The following is an 18,750-nucleotide window of genomic DNA, read 5'->3' as shown; positions in this document are numbered from 1 at the left end:
ACTGCAATAGTGTTCTTAACATCATTGTAAGATATGGTAAAGTGTCATGAACTCTGTGTATAAAAGCTATATTTAACACTATGGCTGAATTACAGCTCTGCCAATATTCATTATAGTCATGCTCTTGCTTAAATGACGTCATGCAGCAGAAAATTCCTGTTAACGGTTTATAATTGAATTTAATGGTGTGGTACTGGATGGTTAAATTCAAAACGCATACTTAACACTCCACCCGCCTACACACATATATGCTTACGCATGCACACAGTACCCACAGTACATCCTGTAATTTTTTTTTTTACCAAGAAATGGGAGCACACTTACACAGTGACTTCTTTCATATGTGCTTAATATATCTCTTATAAGAAAAAATGAATCATATGAACATTTAAAAGAATGACAAAAACACATTTAAAAATATGTTTATTAATAGTTTTAGATGTGGAGTCCAGGTTGTTTAAGTCTTTGTGCATTAACTGTTACTATAGAAAGAAAAATGAATATGTGCATCCAGAAACCCCCTTCATTTAAAAAAAATTGTTTATGGTTTTAAATAGATTTTTTTTCTTAATAATCTACACTCTGTACCCCATAATGACAAAGTGAAAACAGAATTTTATATTAATATTAATAATACCACTTAGAACTCCTGTTTGTTTAATAGCAGACCACCAAGTGAGGGAAAAAGCTACCGCAAAATATTGTAGTATAAAATCAAATTTTGCATTCCTTGAATCTGTCTTGTTACAACTTACTAGTGGTCAGTTTGCGGATTATGAGCATCTGAGTGCGATGTCTGAGTATAGTATCATTAAATAGTGGTATTTCATTTCCTCTTCTAACTTCGCAGACACAGCTGTCTTATTCAACCTCCGAGGTCAAGCAATCTACTTTGGTTAATTCAATTGACAGAATTGGTAACTCATAATTTGGTGTTTACAAAAGTGTGGGAAAGGTCAATAGAATGAATCCATTCAAGTTCTGTGTTCTTGTCTTACTCTTATACAATTTAAAGTGTTGTACAAAGTTTGTTTTTCTAAACTAGGCTATCCACAATTTACCCTATTAATAGTGACAGCTGTGACAGATGTTATCATTTACCTTGCAATTTAAGTCACATGTTCTTCTTTTGCCCAATGTTACAAAGGTCCTGGTATGATTACTTTAAAACTATATCTGCAATTCTTAACATTAATATTGCTTTTTGTCTTTGTGTCGCAATTTTTTTGTGAGCCATTGAATTTATCTTGGTACAACTTGGAAAATTTACCAGTAGATGGCCACGATGTCATGTTTACTTTATCTCTTTGCAGCATCTACTCCCTGACTAAACCCCTTTAAAATATTTTTTTTTTGCTTTTATTTTATGGCAGTAAGTTAAATGCATAATTGTATAAATGTGGACTGGACCTAAATGATGTATCATTTGTATAAAGCAAACTTATAATTACCTCACTCCAGTAAATTGGATTGAAGAGTACAGATTCTCTCAACAATACTTTTTCAACAAATCACTATAACCTGATTATTTTTCATTATTTTTCAAATTCAGATAGCTAATAATGGCTAATGAAATCCTAATAATAATCAGTTTATTGTAATTGTAATTGTAATGGTAATTATTATTATTATTATTATTATTATTATTATTATTATTATTATTATTACTATATAAAATGTATAAATCAATACTAAATTATGGCTCCCTGACCCCAAGGTTGAGAAACTTCAAAATATCCACTTAATTTTAATTTCCATTTAGGTTTGCTTTATTTAAACGACAAAAAATATGTGCAATATGTGCATTTAAGTAAAATATAGTGTATAAAAACAGAAATAAAGTACAATGTAAACAAAAAAAGACAAATAAACATTCACGTAATAGAATAAAGTAAAGTACCACTGTAATATAACTTTATATATATAAAGTAATGTGTTTAACTACATGTGTTGGAAACGTCAGAACAGGGCACTCTGTTATTATGCAGTTATTAAGCAGTTAATATGCAGTGTTAGTGAGTTTATAAATAATCAAATGTAGACCACCTTGGTGCTACATAAAAAGTAGATTATCTAAGCTAAGGTAGAAGAACACAAGTTAAATGTATTAAACTTGTGCAGATTATTAGTTTCTTGTGGTATTAAAGTTTATGATACATTTCTACAGCAGACTACCCTGATACTCTCAAACACTGCCATATACAGGATGGGATGGAAGCACATGTTCAGGCAGGTTAATGTCTTTGAAACCTGGTAAGCATTAAGTATGTAACAAATAGATTTACCCTCTTTCATCAATTTAGCCTTCCATATCTGTAGAATGTGATAGGGAACAAAGGACACAGCATACAGCACGCAGCCCAAACCCACAATCAGAGCCACTTTTTTCTTCTGCATTGGTGTGATTTTTGCATTTTTAAAAACAGCACTTATTACACCAAAGTAGGATGCAAATGTAACAATAAATGGGACAAAGCAGCCTATAACAGTCATAAACATCCAGTAGATATACAATATGGAATTACTGAGTCGATTTGCAAAAAATGTACATCTATCCATATTGACACCTGTATAGTGGAAGTTAGGAGATGAAATGCTTGCCACAAAGATCCAAACGAACACGCTGATGATCTTGGCATGTTTTGGGAGAATGTGTTTGCGTGTGAAGAAGGGATGAACGATAGACAGGTATCGATGAACACTAATGCACATGATGAAGTAAATGCTGGCATAGAGGTTACAGGGAAATAGAAAGCGCTCTATTTTACAGACAACATCACCAAATCTCCAAATCTGTCCTCTTAAATAGTAGTCTATATAAAGTGGAAGATTGAAGGCGTAAAATATGTCACTGATGACCAGGTTGCAGGCGAACACCACCCCCATGTGCCAGTTCCTCCTCTCCTTAGTCACAAGAAGCCACAGTGCCAGTATGCTCCCCAGCAGTAATACACACATCTCCACACTGTAGACAGGAGGTAACAGGGCTGTCTGAATTGTACCGTTACACCTGCTGCTGCTTCCATTCATTTTATTAAGCCTCCTAAGAACGGCAATACAAAGTACATGAATTAGAAAAATGCTAATAATATAGGGCAGTTATTTTCAACTAGTCTTGCCTCCTGACACATTTTTGCAATTTTCCATATTTCTTAACATTAAACTTTAAGAACTTTCATATATATTATTAATTTAATAATTACATTGTAGATTTACTTAATCGGCGTAATGTGAAATATTTTGATAGCTAAATAAAAATGTCATGTCAGTTTAGGAAAGTGAAAGATGAAGCATACTGTTTGACATGATACTCTCATGTTAATGAGACTCTCTACTGTATAATCTGAAGCACAGCGACTCATTTGATTATAGTATTGGCCTAAACAATTTAAGCAGGGTTTCTTGTGTATTGTGCAACTTGTTATATTTGCCATTTGGTCTGTTGTGTATGTTATTTTAACTCCACAGCAGAACTTGTAAAGACGAAGTAAGCACATGTTTATTTTAGTGACTAGAAATAAATCTTCTGGGAACGTTGAATGTAGAATATTGATTACGAAATAGGCGAATTATGGATTTCAAAATAGTACTCAATAAGCTAGATAACATAAGCTGGCTCAATTGCATGAATTTTTACTGACTTTGCTAAAATATAGCCAAGTGAGAGAATCTGTGGGTATCACTCCTCTCTGTCAACTCACTGCAGAAACAACAGTAGTGTTCATGATATCCTTGTCAGATATGGTAAATTGTCATGAATATGACTTTAGTGTTTGTGTATAAAAGCATCCACTTGCAATCTAAGATTAGCTACATCACTATGGCTGAATCACAGATCTTGCAATATTCATTATAGCCATACTCTTGGCATGTCATGCAGCCTGAAATTCATGTTAATGTTTATAATTGTATTCAATTTCGTGACATCACATGGTTAGTCAGTTCCTTTCCACCCCTCTCACTCACGTCATATCTGTAATAAACATTAATAATGCATTTAGAGATGTCACATAACACTACCCAAACATACACATATGCTTACACACAGACACACAGACACACAGACACACACACACACACACACACACACACACACACACACACACACACACACACACACACACACACACACACACACAGCACATCCTAAAAAGCCCACAGCACATCTTGTCATTTTTTACCAAGAAATGAGATAACATTTACAAAGTGACTTATTCCAAATGTATTTTATATATATATATATATATATATATATATATATATATATATATATATATATATATAAATAAATCTCTCAGAATAAAAATATATATGAACATATGATGAACAACATGAACAATAACCCATTTTTTTAATGTTTATTAATAATTTTAGATGTCGAGTGCTAGTTGTTGATGATAATGGTTCTTTGTGCATATATGTATATATGTATACAGTACAGTATATCCAGCCCAAATTCTAAAATAAGTTTTATCACAGATATTCGCATAGTATGGCAAAATGTCCTTGTACAAGGTTAATGTTCCTAAGGTTTTACTTGCAAATGTCTGCTAGCTACCATTTCTGTCTATGCCCTTACCTATAACATGTTCCTATACCATTTTCTGTCTATTTAGTATAAAATATTAACCAGGATTAACATAAAACTGACTAGCAACACAGTGTCCTCCATAATTCTCAAATGGAAGAAGTGTTTGATAACCAGGATTCTTCCAAGAGCTGGTCATCTGGCCAAATTGAGCAATCGGTGGAAAAGTGCCTTATTGAGGTGACCTTAGAGAGGTGACCAAAAACATTTACATTTACATTTGCGGCATTTGGCAGACGCCCTTATCCAGAGCGACTTACAACTGAGCAGGGGAGGGTTTTTGCTCAAGGGCCCAGCAGTGGCAGCTTGGTGGTGGTGGGATTTGAACCTGTGATCTTCTGATCCAAAGCCCAATGCCTTAACCACTGAGCTACCACCTCCCGTAAAAACCTGTCTGTCATGACGAATGAGCTCCAGAGATCCTGTGTGGAGATGGGGAAAAGTACAAGAACAACCATCACTGCAACCCTCCACTGATCTGGACTTTATGGCTAAAGTTAAGCTTCCCCTCTGTGCAAAAACCATAGAAGCTCACTTATAGTTGGCCAACAGGCACCTGAATGACTCTTAAATTGTGTGGAACAGATTCTCTGGTCTGATGAAACCAAAATGGAACTGTTTGTCTTCAGTTCTAAACGTAATGTGTGGCAGTGCTCATCCCCTGTCCAAAAACATCCCAAAAGTGAAGCATGATGGTGGCAGCATAATGCTGTGGGGGTGTTTTTCCACAGCAGGGACTTGGCAACTGGTCAGGGTTGAGGAAAAACTGAACAGAGCAAAGTAAAGAAATATTCTAAAAAAAAAAGGTCAACAGTGCTTATGACCTCAAACTGAACCGAGGTTCACCTTTATATATGACAAAAAGCACACCAAGCCAAGATGACACAGGAGTGGATTGGGAACAAATCTGTAAATGTCAGAGAGTGGCCCAGACAGAGTCGTGAGCTAAACCATATTGAACATATTTGAAGAGACTTGAAAGTGGCTGTCCACTGACGGTCCTCATTTAACCCAGCTTGAGAGGTTTTGCAATAAAAAATAGCAGAAAATCCCCCAATTAAGGTGCGCTAAGCTTTGTTCTGTAATACACAATTGATATGCGGGTGTAATTGTTTCCAAAGGTGCTTCAACTAAATATTGGGTGAACAGGACTGAATACTCATGTACATGTGATATTTCAGTTTTTCTATAAAAAAAAAATTTACATAAATTTCTAGAGTTCAGTTTTCACTTGTCATTATGGGATACTGAATGTAGATTTTTTTTTTTTAAACATCAATCTGAAAGATTTTAGTATCAGGCTGCAACATAAAAAAATTTAAAAAGTGAAGGGGTTTGGAATACTTTCTGAATGCATTGTATATACACAATCTTTAATGAGTAACACTGAAAATGTAACAAATATATATATTCTTTATTTTGGTGTTTTTTGCTATTAATATCAAAATCAGGTCTGTTATTTATTTATTGAGGTACAAAAAAAAAATACTACCTATGTACTAAATATTAAAAATACCACCTAGACCTCATGTATGCAGAATAAATTGTTACCACATAATATTGTAGCATAAAATCAAATCCTACATACCTTGAAACTGTCTTGGTAAAATGTTACTTGGTACTAAGTTTGTATCCCGACTCACTTGTGGTCTGCTTGAGAATTCTGAATATTTCTAAGTGTGAGATCATTGTATAGTGGTATTTCATTTCCTCTTCTAACTTCGCAGACACAACTGTCATATTCAATTTACTGGATAAACTGTTCATATCTCTTTGTACAGTTAAGGTTTACAGTACCAGCAAAAAGTTTGGACACTCCTTCCCTTTCATTGTTTTTTTTTTTTTCAACATTGTTCATTAATGCTGAAGATGTCCAAACTATGAACAATCAGATTCTAGTCATTGTATCATAGTTAGGTTGTATTTAATCATATAATAATGAATGCATGTGCCTGACAATGGCAAGCAAAATGTTCTTCACAAAAGCCAAAACAGCTTCACATGCAGTCTTCTGACAAACATAGACTAGATTTTGTAACAAATGCATTAAGCACTTACAGGATAATAGCCTCATACCGGTTACTTGGTTACTTGGTTTTTCTCATTTGCTCACAAATCATTCTTAATATTCGCAAACCAGGAGGTGCATTTCTCAAAACAATTTGTACAAGCAGCACATCACTTTGGATGTCTCGCAAAAGCCTGTATTTTTCTCAAAATCGATTGTTCATCTTTCAAAAGTATTTGTGTCAATGAACATCTCATTCCCATCAGAATAACAAGTTCTTTTTTCATTGTTCACAAACACGGTCGTCAAAATGTTTAGTCGTGTTGTCAGTATGACGCTGCACAGTCTCAGGTATTTCTTGGATTCACACTTTTACTGTAATGTAATGAATTTCTTAGTTGTTTATCCATTTTCAGAATGTAGAATTATGTGTTTTGCTCTGTCTGTATTCACTTTCCAACTGAAGGTTCACAAGATTCACATTTGACCTGTTTTAGAGAACTAGTTGATTATTGGTTGATCTGATGCCGTTCACTCTCCTTCATTAGTGACATTCAAGATTCATCTGCACAATTCATCCATTCAAGAAACATCTACCAGAAAAAAAGCTTAATGGAAATTTTAGATGACAGATTCTGACAACTGGTTTAACCATTTTACATTCAATGACTTATACAATGAACTGATGCTGAGATGTTTTGGGGGTTAAAACTATTCAGGTAAAACCAGTATTAAAAATGTGGATCAACATTAACATAAACAACTGATAATGTAGGAAACAGACGATTATACACTATCGATTAAATGAATCTACAAAAGCATTCGCAATTTGATCAAAGCAACAAGAAATGTTTTTATGATGTGCACAAGTGACTAAATGACCGAGGAGGAACAGGTAGTTTTGAGAATTTCTGATCTGAGAAACGCTCCAAAGCAACTGAGAAACACTGTAATACCACAGATTTTCTCAGAGTTAAACAAAATGCTAATGATTCATTAAAACAGCAGTAAGCCTGAAATTCTTTCTGTGTGTTTGCATTTTCCTATTTCCTGTTTTTCCGTTCGATTTGATAATCTCTTCAAAATGCAAACCTTTTTAGTCTATTCATCTTTGATCTTTGACTATTGATATGTTATGGCTAGCAAATACTTCTGTGATAAACCTTATTTGCATATTTGTTCTTGTGTAAGTTTATGCTGGTCAGTTTGTATTTCATATTTGTTGTAAGGCTGTTTTGGATAAATAATATGTAAATGACTATACACACACACACACACACACACACACACACACACACACACACACACACACACACACATTACCTGCTTGTGTCACACTGACCATGACCATGTTACTGTCAGGGTCAGGGCTCGACCCAGGGTCAACTGCATGAGAGAGAAACTCGGAAATGTGGGAAAATCCATAATTTTTATTTACACATCTAAAATGTACAAAAACAAAAAAAAAATTGCTAAAGTATAACTCCAAAATATTTAGGTCTCAAATGTCTGACATAAATACAGCTCAAAACTCAGCTAACAATTCAAGAAAGAAAAATAAAAAACTCATCAGAAACTCAGCTCTGAGGATGTGGCAAAAAAAAGCAAAGCAAAAAGCAAACTCAGACACAAAGACTTAATATCAACTCAAGAAAAGGCAAACAACTTGGGAAGACAAACAGGAAACCAGACCACACAACTTAACAAACAAGCAACAGACCCAAAAATGGGGAACTTAAATATACACCAGGGTAACAGGAGGGGGAACTTATATACACACCAGGGTAACAGGAGGGGGAACGTATATACACACCAGCCTAACAGGATGCAAGTGTGAATAATGGGCACTAATTAGGGACATAGGGCTAAAATGGCGACATCTCGTGGGAGAAAAAACATAAAACACAAGAAACAGACAAAAAAAACAAAAGGCTAATGAATTAGCAGGATGCCTTAGATCCTGACATCTTCCTGATTCTTTTTACGTACTTCAACTGGCTAATAATGGCTAATGAAATCTTAATAATAAGCACTCATTATTTTAAATATAAATCAAATATTACATTATGGATCCCCGACCCCACGGGTGAAAAACCTTCAAATAGCTACTCTTTTATCATTACATTTAATTGACTTATATAATTTAATACATTAATAAATAATTAAATGTAGACCAGTGTCACTGTACATAGAAAGTAGATAATCTAAAGCTAAATCAGCAGAATACATGTTTACAATATCAGAACTGTAAAGTTTATTATTTTAAGTGGGGTTGGGATAGGGTTAGGGTTTTAAAAGTAAGCACTTGCATAACAACACACGTTTTGGAGGAATTGCACAAAAGGAGCGTTTTTTTTGTTTTGGTTTTTTTTTGTTTTTGGAGAGCATCACATTACTGGCTTTATCAATGGAATTATATATATAAATTCAGTCTCTGGATATCAGTGCAATGGTATTTGTTGTTTGATTTGAGTTCTCCACCTGGGATTGTGATACCTTTTTACAGCACATTGCCCTGATACTGTCAAACACTGCCATATACAGGATGGGATGGAGGCACATGTTCAGATAAGCTAATGTCTTTGACACTTGGTAAGCAAAAAACTTGTTACATTTAGACGTATCTCCTTTTGGCAAGCTAGCTATCCATATCTGTAGAATGTGATAGGGGACAAAGAACACAGCATACAGCACGCAGCCAGAACCCACAATTAGAGCCACTTTTCTCTTCTGCAATGTGGTAATTTTTGCATTTTTAAAAACAGCACTTATTACACCAACATAGGATGCAAAAGTAACAACAAATGGGACAAAGCAGCCTATAACAGCCATAAACATCATGTAGATATACAATATCAATTTATTGTGTTGATTTGAAAAAAAGTAACATTTGTCATCCTTGACAATTGAATAGAAGAGTATTGGAGATGAAATGCTTGTCACAAAGATCCAGACAAACACGCTGATGATCTTGGCATGTTTTGGGAAAATGTGGTTGCGTGTGAAGAAGGGATGAACGATAGACAGGTATCGATGAACACTAATGCACATGATGAAGTAAATGCTGGCATAGAGGTTACAGCGAAAGAGAAAGTTCTCTATTTTGCAGACAAAATTACCAAATTTCCAAATCCGTCCTCTTGAATAGTAGTCGATCTGAAGTGGAAGACTGAGGGCGTAAAAGATGTCACTGATGACCAGGTTGCAGGAGAACACCACCCCCATGTGCCAGTTCCTCCTCTCCTTAGTCACAAGAAGCCACAGTGCCATTATGTTTCCCAGCAGTGCCACACACATCTCCACACTGTAGACAGGAGATAACAGGGCTGTCTGAAATGCACCGTTACAGATGCTGCTGCTGTTATTCATTTTAGAAAGCCTCCTAAGAACAGAAATAGCACATCAATTAGAATAAATTAGTAATTTGGGCTGCTGCTATTGAGTGTTTCAGTAATTGGGTATTCTAAATATTATTTCTCTGATTAATCAAGTAATCGGACCATAAGTACTTATTCTTAAGCAATACTAATTAAGAGAGAGAATGTGTGTAGCTCTATGTTGTGTGATGTAGCTCTACACTATAGTATAGTATAGTAAAAGTATTGGGTCACCTCGTCATCAGTACGGTATGTGATTTCTAAGCATCGCATTCCACATTTAGTCCCAATTTGCTTTTATAATAACCTCCACTCTTCTGAGAATATGTTCCTCTAGATTTTAGAGTGTGCTTATGGATATTTTTTTGTTCATCAGCCACAAGGGTGTTATGAAAGGCAGGTACTGATGTAGGGTGAGGAGACCTGGGGTGCAGTCAGTGTTCACATTAATCCCAAAGGTGTTCAGTAGGGATGAGATCAGAGCTCTATAGCAGCAAGATCTTCCTCTTCAAAGCATGTAAACCAGATCTTCAAGGAGCTCACTTTGTCTACAGGGGCATTGCTATGCTGGAACAGGTTTGGGTTTCCAAGTTCAAGTGAATGCAAAATTGTATTATAACGCAACTAAAGACATCTTGTACAATCAAGTGCCTCTGGCTTTGTAGTAACAGTTTGGAAAAGATCCACATATACCAGGAAAGGTCAGGTAACCCTAATACTTTTGGAAATGTAGTGTATGTTGTTTTATGTAGCACCAGGATCCTGGAAAAAGGTCTCATTTCAAAGTCTACTGTGTCAGCTTTATATGGTTAAAATGACAATAAAAGCTTCTTGACTTGACTTGATTCTTGATTTGAAAAAAAGACGGGTCTCTTAAAATGAATAAGTAATTTATTTATTTTTTTAGAAAAAAATGTTTAATGTTATTGCTGAAATTGCATACAAAACATTGGTGAAAACTAAATCCATTTCGTGCGTTTTCAAAGTTCCTCCGCAGTGGCCACGTAGAGAGGTTATGGGAAACTAATCATTTAATGAAATTAATAATTATTCTCACTCATGTATGTGTTTATTAAATCTTGCACAGTATCACGATGTGTTTTTCTTGTCTCTGGAAAGCTGCCTAAGCTTTTCCATGCAGTAAATCTGTGTGTTTATCGCCAGCTTTAAAAACGTCCACTCCACTACCTGCTCTACTCCGCCGCTGCGGAGGGACATTTTAAACGCACTGTATATAAATAAAAATATAGAAATCAATTTCAAATTCTTTATGTTTTAGTTTGAAATGAGCCCAAAGTTTGGAAACTTTCTGCCATTTTCTTTGGCCTGAATCTTCTCCTCGCCTCTCTCTGTTTTCTCCCCGTTCTTCCATTGTATAATCTATTATTAGTTCAAAGAGTTAGCAGGCGGTGCATCAGAAATAATGATCCGTGGGAAACACAGTCCTTTGTGTTTTGTTAAATGGAGTAAACGAACATTGAGGCAAATTAATTTACCTCGATTAATTTTTGTAATCGAATTACTCGACTTACTTGAGGAATCGTTACAGCCAGGAATAATATTGAACATTCATTTTCAGCTAATCTTGCCTCTGAAACCATATTTGCATTCAAACACTGTTTTACATTTCCTAACATTAAACATAACATTTTTCTGGGAATATTGTATATGAAGAATATTGAGTATGAAGTTTGAACATAGCACTCAACATGCTAACCCACATAAGCTTGCACAATTGCAAGACTTTTACTGACTTCGCTTAAATAAAGCCAAGTGAGAGACACTGTGGGTATCACTTCACTCATTGGCTTACTACAGAAACACTTCCGTGCAGTGTTTATGCAATTGTAAGGTATGGTAAATTGTCACAAATATGAATTTTGTTTAGGTGTATGAAAGCTATATTTCACTTGCAATCTGGGATTAGCTACATCATTATGTCTAAATCACAGTGCTGCCAATATTCATTATAGTCATGCTTTCGCTTAAATGACGTCATGCAGCATGAAATTCATGTTAACGGTTTATAATTTATTTTTATTTATTTAAATAAAATGTAATTTTGTGGCACTACATGGTTAGTCAGTTCCTTTCCACCTCTCTCACCTATATTATAGCTGTAATAAACATTGAACATGACACTTAACACTGCACCAGCCTACACACATATATGCTTACGCATGCACACACACATGCCCACAGTACATCCTGTCGATTTTTACCAAGAAATGGGGGAACACTTACACAGTGACTTCTTCCATATGTGGTAAATATGTCCCTCAGAGCAAAAATGTCATCATATGAAGATTTATAAAAATGATAAAACCAATTTTAAATTGAATACTGGTTGTAAAGTCTGCATTAACAGTTACTATAGGATAAAATGTGTGTGTGTGTGTGTGTGTGTGTGAGTGGTGTGAGTGTGTGTGCATGTATCTATCTATGTATCTATGTATCTATGTATCTATGTATCTATCTATCTATCTATCTATCTATCTATCTATCTATCTATCTATCTATCTATCTATCTATATATATATATATATATTGTCAAAATATTGTAATTCAAGACATGGCCTAGCCTACCAAGGAATCTCAAAAAATGGTGATCAGTATTGGTTATATACTGTTATATACTATTTGTTAATAGTTTTCAAATCACACTACATAAGTTAGCAGAGCAGACCAAATGACACTATCGTAATGTATAAACTTCAGTATATATGTATATTCAGTATATATGTATATTCAGTATATATGTTTGTGGCAGCAGGCGCATGCACCAGGTTAGAGCTGGACGTGCTCTGTTTCAGTGTCCGGTGATAATTTGAACATACAACATTATTCTTAATTTTGGTTTACGCTTTTAATATCAGAATCTGGTCTGTTACTTATCTATTAAGGTACAGTACAAAGGGCGTTAACTCAGACAAAACCAAATATGACATATTTACTAAATATTAATAATACCACTTAGACCTTCTGTATGCGTAATGGCAGACAATAAAGTGAGGAGAAAGCTACCGCAGAATATTTATATAGAATTAAATCATACATACCTTGGGAATGCCTTGGTAATTTTTTTTACTTGGTCCCAAGTTTGTCTCCCAACTTACTAGTTGTCTGTGGATTCTAAGCATGCCATCTGAGTACCATCTCTGAGTGTGAGAGCATTACATAGTGGTAGTTCGGTTCCTCTTTCAACTTTGCAACCACTGTCATTCAATTTACTTTATATAATGTATATATCTGGTTGTATAGTTGAGATTGAAATAAAAAGTAATAAAAAAGTTGTGCCATCAAAACCTTCACATGGGTTCCAAAAGTTTTAGGAACTGTACTGAAGGAATGAGGTGCCATTCTTTCATAAGTTATTCCCTAAATTGATTCATTCATGCTGCTACTATTGGCCTTGGAGCAACGCCCTTAACCCATCAAATGCTCAATTGTGTAAACGAGATAATTGTTGCTCTGGATAAGGGTGTCTACCTAATGTCATAAATAGAAATGTACATACATTTTAAGCAAATTGAGAGTTAAAAGTTATTCATTATCTAGTAATGGATGCAGTTACCTGTCAAAGGCAAGTAAAATGTTCTCAACAAAAGTCAAAAAAGCTTCATGTGCACTCTTCTGACATGAAAATTGCCTTATAGAGGCTTCAGGCAGTCTGTCCAATAGAAATTTTTCTCAGTGATTCAGGAATTACAACTGGTTGCCAATGCATCATTTGCTTATAGTCATTTAGTAACATTTGCAGCAAAAGACAATGCTACTGTGTGAAAAAGAAAATGTTTGCAACAAAGCTAGCATTAATGTAATGTCTTACATTCATCAATATCACTCGACATGTTGTCTGCATCGAGCTCGCAGCATTCTTAAGAACTCCTCTCATCCCACCCAAAGACTGTTTTCTCTTCTGCCCTCCGGCAGGCGTTTCAAGTGCCTCCGGACCAGGACCAGCCAACTAAAGAACAGCTTTTTTCCTAGAGCTGTCTCTTTACTAAACTCTGCCCATCACTGATCCTACTGCCCTCATACACTGCTACATTCGGGTATATATATATATACCCGTCTTCTGTTTACAGTAATAGTAATATATTATGTTCACCGTTCATATCCTGCTGTGAATTTCTGTTTATAGTAATAGCCATCTGTATATTATGTTCATAGTACATATATATTAATCTGTATATTATATTCATAGTGCATACTTATCTGTAAATTACTGTTTATAGTCATATAACAATTTAATTTAATTTATGTAAATCATGTAAACACTATATATCCTGCACTTGCTGTTAATGCACTCTGGTTAGACCCAAACTGCATTCCGTTGCCTTGTACTTGTACATGTGTAATGACAATAAAGTTGAATCTAATCTAATCTAATTTGAAAGCTTAAAGGTGAGTAAGCTGAAGCCAGAGATGGAAAGTAATTAAGTACAAATACTTTCTAAAGGAGATTTTTTTGGTACTTTACTTTATTATTTATTTTTAGGACAACCTTTTTATTTTTATTCATTAATTTTGTGTGAAAAAAAAAAAATAATAAATGAAAATAAAATGGTTGTCCTAAAATAAATAATGAAGTAAAGTACTGCTACTAGAAAAATCTACTTTAGAACATTAACAAAGTTTCTTCTCATTGCGTGCATTTTATTTAGCCCATCAACCTATTTCTTGTCATTGTGTGGCTTTTTCAATCTACCACTGGATGCAGTTACCTGTCAAAGGCAAGTAAAATGTTCTCAACAAAAGTCAAAAAGCTTCATGTGCACTCTTCTGACATGAAAATTGCCTTATAGAGGCTTCAGGCAGTCTGTCCAATAGAAATTTTTCTCAGTGATTCAGGAATTACAACTGGTTGCCAATGCATCATTTGCTTATAGTCATTTAGTAACATTTGCAGCAAAAGACAATGCTACTGTGTGAAAAAGAAAATGTTTGCAACAAAGCTAGCATTAATGTAATGTCTTACATTCATCAATATCACTCGACATGTTGTCTGCATCGAGCTCGCAGCATTCTTAAGAACTCCTCTCATCCCACCCAAAGACTGTTTTCTCTTCTGCCCTCCGGCAGGCGTTTCAAGTGCCTCCGGACCAGGACCAGCCAACTAAAGAACAGCTTTTTTCCTAGAGCTGTCTCTTTACTAAACTCTGCCCATCACTGATCCTACTGCCCTCATACACTGCTACATTCGGGTATATATATATATACCCGTCTTCTGTTTACAGTAATAGTAATATATTATGTTCACCGTTCATATCCTGCTGTGAATTTCTGTTTATAGTAATAGCCATCTGTATATTATGTTCATAGTACATATATATTAATCTGTATATTATATTCATAGTGCATACTTATCTGTAAATTACTGTTTATAGTCATATAACAATTTAATTTAATTTATGTAAATCATGTAAACACTATATATCCTGCACTTGCTGTTAATGCACTCTGGTTAGACCCAAACTGCATTCCGTTGCCTTGTACTTGTACATGTGTAATGACAATAAAGTTGAATCTAATCTAATCTAATTTGAAAGCTTAAAGGTGAGTAAGCTGAAGCCAGAGATGGAAAGTAATTAAGTACAAATACTTTCTAAAGGAGATTTTTTTGGTACTTTACTTTATTATTTATTTTTAGGACAACCTTTTTATTTTTATTCATTAATTTTGTGTGAAAAAAAAAAAATAATAAATGAAAATAAAAATGGTTGTCCTAAAAATAAATAATGAAGTAAAGTACTGCTACTAGAAAAATCTACTTTAGAACATTAACAAAGTTTCTTCTCATTGCGTGCATTTTATTTAGCCCATCAACCTATTTCTTGTCATTGTGTGGCTTTTTCAATCTACCACTGGCGTATCATTTCCTGTATTTCACTCACCACAGATGTAGACTAGTTTACAAAGCTCACAGAGGCAACACGAAGTATGGGACTAACGTGAATGAAACAGAGGGAGTCAGTGATGTAAACTTGACATCATTACCTTTTCTCTGCTTGTGTTCTATATGGTGGATGTTCAGCCTGGATACATTCATTAGATAACAACATTTAAAATTATTTTGTATTAATATATTATGATTTGAGGTCCAGTTACCAGTGTGACACTAAAACTGATGCTTGCCTACAAGGCCAAAAATGGACCAGCGCCATCTTACCTCAGTGACCTCATCACATCTCGCACTGCACCACGCTGTCTAAGATCCTCGACTGGTAACACCTTCTCTCAGAATGAGAGGTAGGTACACTTTAAGGCTCTTCTCTGTGCTGGCACCGAGGTGGTGGAATGAACTTCCCCTAGATGTCCGTACAGCAGAGTCCCTGACTATCTTCAAGCGACGACTGAAGTCCTACCTCTTCCTGAAACACTTAAATTAGCACTTTCCTAGTTTGTAGAATTCTAGGGTTATATTTATATTAAGTTTATAATCTTAATCTTAAACTTTTTACTTAAGTACATGTCAGAGCCCAAACTTCTTTACTTTAACTTTAACTTTAACTTCAACTTTTGTACAATGGCAACAACAATGGCCAGGGATCAATGACGTAGAAATTATAGGTGAAGAGAAAGTGCTTTAGTTTGCAGACAGCATCACCAAATCTCCTAATCTACATTCTTGATTAGTAGACAATAAGAAGTAATAGACAGAAGGTGTAAAAGTTGTAAATGATGACCTGATTCCAGCGGAACACCACCCCCATGCAATAGTTTCTCCTTTCATTAGTTATAAGCAGCCACAGTGCCAGTATATTCCTCAGCAGTGCCACACAGTTCTTCACACTGTAGATATTAGATAACAGGTTCTTTAAAACATACTGTTACACCTACTGTTTTCATTCATTTTACTGAGTCTCCTATAAACATCGATACAAAGCACAAAGAAAAAATAAATGAAGTAATATAAGACATTCTTTTTCAGTTAGTCTTGTATCTCGACCCATATTTGCATTCATTCAGAATAAGTTTCCTCAGTCATCCTGAGGTCAGGAAATAGTGGTGGTTGTTTCATTTTTCTTACTTTTCAGCCACAAAATCTTTTTCAATTTCCTAGATTTACTGTATATTTCTCTTTGTATAGTTAATGGTTACATAAAAAGAAATGAAGAAAGTGGAGCCATCAACAAACTCCAGAAACACAATGTTCAATGTACATTTGCACACATTGTACCGAAAGGCTGTTATTTAGGGTTTAGGCTAAGCAACTTAGTACCTGTGAAGTGTAGTGTTTTTACTGTAGCAATACAAAGACAATTTATTTTACTTTCTTTATTATCATTAGGATGATCATTTCTTGTTTCAGCATGACAGTGCTCCTGTGCGCAAAGCTAAATGTCAGGGCCAGGACTCAAGCTACCGGATAGTAGGTGAACTCCCATGCAGAAATAATTAAAGATGAAAAAATACAAAAGAGAAAATTAGGCAATAACAAAACAAATAAAAAAAACCCAAAGATTAATAATATAGTCCAAAGTCAACTATGACAAACAGGGAATAAACTAACAAACGGGGAAGAACAAGCTAGGGGAACAATGGGGACAACTAGTGGACAAAAAGTCAAAATCCTAAATTATAAAAATACATGCTTTGACAAGTTTGTTGTGGAGGTACCACAGAGCCATGAAACACCTTTAAAATTAATTAAAATGTTTATTGATGTTGATCTTTGTCCAACACCAGTGCCTGACCTCACACATCTTTTGACTGAATGGGAACAGATTTACACAGATTATGCAGAGACCTTTTGGAGCTGCAAAGGTGTCACCAACCACACATTATTGCTCACGGTTTTTAAACTCTTATAGCTGTGATGGTCATATGCCCACATACATTTCTGCATACAGTGCATCATTCATATCGATTAAATAATTCAGGGTTTAGACCTATTTAAATTCCTTGGTAAAGGATGCTCAGGTTACCTGCTACATAACTCAATGTCTCCTGTCTTGTGTTGCAACATACTGCACACATGTACATATATGTATACACATACATACATACATACATACATACATACATACATACATACATACATAAATACATACATTCATAAATACATATATAAGAATTAAATTACTTTTAGCAAAATATAAAAGAGATGAACATGTTTACAAGTAGACTTGGTTTAGAGTCTAAATAACATGCCATAAATTGATGCTGGAGACAAGCTTTATACCCAACCTTTTTTCTCCCATTATTCAGGTATGGTATGTACACTTCAAAATGTAATAAATAACATCATCAATAAAATGTCAATAATTTTTCTTTGCAAGTATGCAAAGACAATGTTCATATTTGATATTTTTAATACTTTTCGTTTTATAGTTCTTGAAGGAGCAGTAAAGGACAAATACTATTAACTGGTCTTCCCTCTTGATTAGACAAAGAAAGACATTGGGTGCCACCCAAATGCATAAATAAATTAGATGTGGTAACCATTACGAATGTATGCTGAATGTAAGTCTTTTTTTATTTATAATATATAAATAAAATATATTTATTTATATATTTTTACTAAAATTTACAGAGAACCCTGCTAATATTAGAATTATAAATGTAATATTTTAATCTTAAACAAAAGAGGTGTACATTCTTAGTGGGCCATTATGAATGGTTTAGAGTATTCACTGTTCTTAAAACCTTAAATCCTAATTGAATTACGAATGATTACCACACAAAGACATTTTAATTCCTCCCCTGTCACCAGTGGAGTCAGTCATTTTCCAATTCAAGCTTTATCTAAAGGTTTATGTGCTTAAAATAGT

The 18,750-nt window shown here is 34.6% G+C and overlaps 2 protein-coding genes across 2 annotated transcripts; both read right to left on the bottom strand.

The window, feature by feature from the left end:
• Positions 1-2,148: 2,148 nt before the first annotated feature.
• LOC124376361 (P2Y purinoceptor 11-like) lies at positions 2,149-3,030 on the bottom strand. The gene has a single exon (XM_046835412.1). The coding sequence runs from the start codon at positions 3,028-3,030 to the stop codon at positions 2,149-2,151; it is 882 nt and encodes a 293-aa protein (XP_046691368.1).
• A 5,946-nt stretch (positions 3,031-8,976) lies between these two features.
• Positions 8,977-9,965, bottom strand: LOC124376280 (P2Y purinoceptor 11-like). The gene has a single exon (XM_046835288.1). The coding sequence runs from the start codon at positions 9,963-9,965 to the stop codon at positions 9,024-9,026; it is 942 nt and encodes a 313-aa protein (XP_046691244.1). The 3' UTR covers positions 8,977-9,023.
• Positions 9,966-18,750: the final 8,785 nt, after the last annotated feature.

The sequence above is a fragment of the Silurus meridionalis genome, chromosome 22, assembly GCF_014805685.1.
Source record: "Silurus meridionalis isolate SWU-2019-XX chromosome 22, ASM1480568v1, whole genome shotgun sequence".
Lineage (NCBI taxonomy): Eukaryota > Metazoa > Chordata > Actinopteri > Siluriformes > Siluridae > Silurus > Silurus meridionalis.
Note: the sequence above shows the minus strand (reverse complement) of the source record. Positions and strands in the feature narration are given on the sequence as shown.